This window comes from Amblyomma mixtum, chromosome 3, assembly GCF_055824585.1.
Source record: "Amblyomma mixtum isolate Tamu chromosome 3, ASM5582458v1, whole genome shotgun sequence".
NCBI lineage: Eukaryota > Metazoa > Arthropoda > Arachnida > Ixodida > Ixodidae > Amblyomma > Amblyomma mixtum.
The window spans coordinates 236,753,199-236,759,198 of NC_143014.1; the positions used below are offsets into that span (position 1 = coordinate 236,753,199).

The window sequence follows — 6,000 nt, forward strand, 5'->3', positions numbered from 1 at the left end:
GGAGTGGAATTACAAGTGACATCATTAAATCATCCCCTCTCCCTCTCTCCATAGATAAGAAATCAACTTGTTCCAAAAATCGCCAAAGCCTGCAAATACAGAGAGAGTCGCACAAAACACTTTGGGCGTTAAATGTGCCATTAGTCATGTGTGCGGGGGAATTTTTTCTTTTAACAAGTAGCGCCCTGTATTTACATACGCCCTTGTAATCCGGACCAATCATGCTTTTAGAAATATTAGGCCAGGTGCCTGATAGAACTGCGCTGTCATGGTCCAGTGAGCGTTTCGGTGATGCGTGGAAACCTCGTGTTCGCCTACTATATATTTGTTTATGGCACCAGAAATATAATGTAGTAGCACTTAGCCGCCCTTCTAACTCGTTAGCTTGCAGACATCCATGTAACAACGCTCCCAAGAAACACTGTTATAACGAAACTGACAACAACGTCTCAATATGTCGGCGAACCGCTGAGGCACCAGGACAGACTAAGCCTTTGCGCGCGCCAATCCTTCTTAGGCTAGTTCGCGGCACTGTCGCAGCGTCGTGTCGATTTTGTGATAATCGCAAATAAGGACTGTCGCATAATGCCCTTCGTTGTGGAGAATATTTGGACGTCGATATTGCCATCCGCATTTGCGGCATTTTTGTGTCTATGGCAGCCGGTCAGGCCTGCGAACACACTTTCACTCACTGAGAAAGCATTCGTTCAAAGCTGCAGCTTCAATCTCGTAATGATTTCAGCGAAATACCAGACCTACAGCTCTGCTCACGGAACTCGCTTCTTACCGGCATTGCGCAAAGACGCTTACCAGTCTGTAGACACGCCCTAAGTTACAATGAATAAAACTTACTTCGCTCAGCATTAACAAATTAAAGCCAGCTTGGTCAAACTGTTTCAGGATGGCTGCCAATTGTCGGAGGAAAAGTCGTGCGCACTGTCACACTAATTCAAGATTGGTCGAGAGGGTTGTGGCGTAAGACGTTGAGCTGTGGAATAAAAATGATCAAACCTAGAGATAAATTGTGACTGTGTGGTCGTAGTATGACTGAAATGTCATTATGACACGCGAGGATGTAAAATAAAGACTGAAATTCGGCCAATTATTTGAGAATCTGACCCTTGAGTTGCAAGTCAGAAACGTTACCCGTAGGCCATTAAGACACGTCCGTTCGACTTAGTTGAAGGGAGAACTTGTGTGTCTTGTGATGTATGAAATGGTCTAGTATGCTAATTAGAGCATGCAATTTAAAGAGCTACTAAGTGAGAAATATAGCAGCAAGTAGCCATTACCGCTGTCGCGTCATATCCTTAAGGCGAAGCTTAAGTGCCCCCCTCATGTTTCATGCTCTTCGTTCAACGCTTTGTCACATGACTCATTAGTTCTGTTTTCAATGCGCTTTCTGGGTGGACACCTGCTTAATCCAACTCGTCTAGAATGTCGTGTTTTAATGAAAACGAATAGCTCCGCGCTTATACTGGACACTACAGCTGAACACAACGCTTCCTTCCGTTGCGGCTTCATCTAAGGATCGGTGCCTACACGGCTGTGTCTGAGTGAGCATTACTGAGTCCAGTGCAGTAGTGAGGGCGTATCCAGCACAGGATTGCCTGGGAGAAGTTTAGCAAACAATCTCTAATCTGGCTCTACCAGGTGTCCCCAGCTGATGCGTTTTCGCACTGGAACCGTTGGCAACACCGGAGCGGATTTTTACCTTGCGTAAGAAGCCAGGTCTCGACCAGCGCAACCGACGGCTTTAAGTGACGCAAATTTGTTAATGCGAATGCCGCGCCGCTTCTGCCTTCATCCTTCATCCTGCCTTCATCTTCCTCCTGTTCAGAGACATCTACCGCGAGAAAATAGCCCCCATTTGTGTCACCTATGCGCCGACTGTATACATACACACCAGCGGGATTGCATCAGATTTAATTTGACTCGCCACCACTGAGCACGAATTCTGATGTTTTAAGTGGAAGGGGGGTTGGGGGGGGGGGCGGGGGTGGAAAGCGCTAATTCTTTCTAGAGCATCTACGCTCTCGTAATGAGCGCCATATCTTGATATGCAGTTTGAGAGGCGCTGTGAGATTGGACAGCGCCGTTAGCGATGTGTTTCTTGAAGGCTCATGAACTGCGAGGTGCGTAGCAGCTCAGGTACTTCGACGGTGGATGGCATTATACGAAGTGGTAAGAAACAGTATGAACCTTCATTATTTTGTCACAAAAGTTGGGGGTAAAACAACCGCGGACAGTTGTCATGTAAAGCTAACTACGAACTCGGTCGAATTCAAACTAAGATAGCAAAGTTGCAGTCAATATGAAAGCGTGTGAGGCATAACTGCTGGAGTGAACTTTGACAAAAACGTTTCTTTTCTTGGCACATACGTAGGTAGTCTTCAGCGGGAAAGCTGCCAACAAATGTACAGAACAAAGGCGCAATTTAAATTATTAGTCTCAGGCAGCGTAGCGAAACTATTCTCTTAACCACGCTTAGAGGTAGTAAGGGCGTAAAACACTTAAGGACGTCCAGCCGCAGTTTTTCCGGCGTATGTGCAGCCTTGGAATCTGCAAGATGCACGGTACCGGACACAGGATGCCACGAATACTGTCAGCCTAGCTCGCGCGTAGAAGTAAACACCCACTGGAGAAGGCGTCTAACACGTTAACAAAGTGATACGTGTTACTTCGGCCGAAAATTTTGACCTCACTCAGTCAGCTTGATTGGTTTGAACTTCGTTACACCGCTTTAGTGCATTACGTTCCTAGCAGGTAAACTGCCAGGCTCCCGCGAGAAAATTTCCATGTGAAATACGTACTGACCCTATTTTTGTTTCCAAAAGTCCAAGAAATCTATTGTAAAACTAAGAGCTTTCTACTGCTGCTATTGAATGTGGTACACGTATGCCTAACCATGTACTAGTGCAGACAGCATCTTTCCTTTTGAGCCCAGTTGTTTAGCAGTATTTAAACGCAGTATTTCAGCATTTTCACATTCTGCCCGCGCAGCAGGGAAGAAAATGCCACGGATGGCGCGAATCGAGGCCGGGCTAACTGTAACGTCTTGAAAATTCCTAGATTAGTGAGATATTGAGCGATATTGAGACGACAATGCTGGCGAGTGCCTTGGACGCATAGGCGGCGCAGCGCTGCGTCAAAAAGGCGCTTGCGATTGAAAACCCTTTCATTCGGCACACATTCGGCGCAACACGCTGAGCAAGAGCCATCTACCCTCTCACCACTACTAACCATCTTTGTCAGGCAGCCGCGCGCTTGCAAGGTATTACGCTGCACGCAGTTTCCAGCACCTCCTGTCTGACCGTCGGATGCATTTCCAGCGCATAACGTTCCCGAAGCTTTGCAGCAAACCGGGCACTTTGCACCCACGAGACACTGTTCGTCATGTGAGCACCTCTTGGCGTCTGGCTTCCTTATTATCTGGTTCTCTGATCGCCATCTGAGATGACGCGTCGCGAAGAAAGCTGCCGAGTTTGCTCCAACACGTCAGCTTTTAACGTTCGCAAAAATACTCAGAGCTCATTCTGTGCATGCGTACTAGCATTGCAACATTACTCGCGGCCTTAGAAACGAATTATCTTCAGAGCCAACACAGTACGTTCCGATAGAAACGTCGCGAAACCGTACAGATTCCACGACCACGTGGCTGTATCCTGAGACTAATGCTTGACATGGTCCAGTAGTGTGGGCATTTTTCTGCGCTTCCAAAAGACGCGAGACTTCCGTCGCTGTTCTTTGATGCATGCGCCAGAATGGCTGCGCATACATCAACGGGGCGCTGCCCAAAACGATGCGCTGTGTGGGCGCTCCAGTTGTGTCCGTGGCTTTTTTGTATTTCGGGGGCTGCACCCCAAGCATCGCAAGGAAGCCATTTCTCTCAGGCTTTTTGTACGTGACAAGGATTAAAGATGGTCTCTCGGCCTCTTACGTTTCCATTTTTGTTTTAGATTTAAAGCAATAAATCTCGCATGAACCGGCACAAAAAATGTGGACGGAGAAAAAAAACAGCTAGCAAGGATGTCCTATGTTCAACAGGAGTTGAACATACGGCCTCCCGCTTTCCGGCTGGCAGCTTTCTTTCAGCCGAACTCGACTACATATCGACGATAAAATGTGACGAAAAAGCGCACTCAGAACTGCCAGCGAGATTCCAAAGCGAGGGGTAAGTTTCTCTTTCTTTTCCTGCAAGTTCACACAAAAAAAGGAATAATAAAGGAAAGAATATTTTTCAACACTGTCTTACCTTCTTCGAAGCAAGCATGCGGCCGCTTTGCCGCAGGGTTCCTTCTATCAGTCATTGCTCCATGAAGGATGTTCGAAAGAATAATCCTCCTATTTTAACCCGGAAAGAACTTAAGTCTTGGCCTTAGAATTACATTTCTAGCTAATTGCGGCGAAACGTTCCATCCACCTGAAAAGGACGCGAAATTCCTGGCGCGTAATGTCTCCACCCCTAGTTATTGCATGTGCGTTCCAGAAAAAAAAAAAACAGCCAGGCGATTAAAGGCGATGCAGGTCTCAATTTCTGTCATCAGGCTGAACAAACAAAATACAGATGCCTGAGTGCCCGGCGCAAAACTTGGAGCTTTGCGAATACAACGGAGCGTGGTCGTTGCGCTTCATGTCTCTGCGGTGACTTAAGTTTGCGTGTTATGTTTTTTAATATGCCACACACTTTTATAGCATGCACCGCAGGCTGGGAAACTTTCAAACTACAAAGCCCCCTTCGATCCTAATGAAAGAAAAACAAATGATTTACTAAAATAATTTCAGCAACAAAACCTCGTGATTTCCCGGTGTTTGGATATTAAAATGCTATTCGAGTCGTGACACCTTCTCGTAAAGTACCACTGTGCTCCAACGTATTTTTTTAGAGGGCACCCCCGAAGCTAAAACAATGTGATCCGCATTAAAGACCAAAGTTTTCGCAGAAAAAAAAAGGCCACCGACTTCCGAACGATGGACATAGCTGCATTTTAGCCCAACTCGGGGACCACAGTCCGTGACAGGCCACGGTCAGATCGCTGCTACGCATTAGAAACTAAGAGCTGAAGAAAAATTGGCGACTAAAAACAACAAAGCCGTGTACTCACAGTATGTCTCGTTGACCAGCTTGAAAAGGCGCTCAGCCTTCAGCTTGCTGTTCTTCTTTCCCATTGTCGCAGCGGTGAGCGCGCTTCGAGTGGTCGCAGAAAAATGAAAGCGCAGCCGAACGATTTATGCAACGACGAACGACTTGACGTCGCACTTTAAACTGCGCTCTCGCTACTACTTTTCGGCGGTCACAGTTCGGGCTTCCGGAAACGCGGCCGCGACGGGCGAGCGCCGCTCCAGTTGCGGTCGCAGCAGGTGCAGCAGCAGCAGAAGCGGAAGCAGACCGAAAGTGCGCGTCGAGGCTCTAGAAGCTACACTGGCGCGGAGTGGTCGTCGTCAGACGCTCGGATCTATTAGTGATAGACAGACGATGGAAGAGCGCGCAGGCGCGCAGCCGTTCCGCGAGACGCTGCCGCCGCCGAGGCCAGCAGCGCAAAGCCGAGCGTGCGCTGCCGCGGCCAGCACGAGACTCACTGACCGATCCGCGATCCGGCGCTCTCCCTTCCAGCCGGCGCTCCGGGGTTCGCCGCTCGCTCGCGCAGCTCGATGCGCTGAGGAAAGGGAGGGGAGGGGGTGGGCAAAGAAGAGCGCGCTCGCCCTCCTCGATTGGCTTGTGCGTCGCGAACTCGGGTTCTCGCGGGGATTTTTCTTCCTACTTTGGCGTTCGCCACTTGGCTCGCCCGACGACGAAGGGCGCGCTCCGAGCGCCCCTTCCTCCGAGTTCCCTTTTTCCTTCGCCCCGTTCCGAACCAAAACACAGCGCGCTGCGTGTCCAAAGTCAGAGCGGGCGCGCGAGGCGTAATTTCATGCGAGTCATGTGACGGCCGCTTCCCTGTGACGTAAGCGGTGACGTAAGAACCAAGCACTGCGAGAGCGCGCGCCCGCTCCCTGGAG

The 6,000-nt window shown here is 49.1% G+C and overlaps 1 protein-coding gene across 1 annotated transcript in view; it reads right to left on the reverse strand.

The window, feature by feature from the left end:
- LOC149354084 (frequenin-1-like) overlaps positions 1-5,588 on the reverse strand; it is a 224,126-nt gene extending 218,538 nt beyond the window's left edge. Inside the window, exon 1 of the mRNA XM_089583044.1 lies at positions 5,106-5,588. Within this exon, the coding sequence (XP_089439170.1) occupies positions 5,106-5,169 (64 nt within the window). The 5' untranslated portion in view covers positions 5,170-5,588. The remainder of the gene's footprint in view (positions 1-5,105) is intronic.
- Positions 5,589-6,000: the final 412 nt, after the last annotated feature.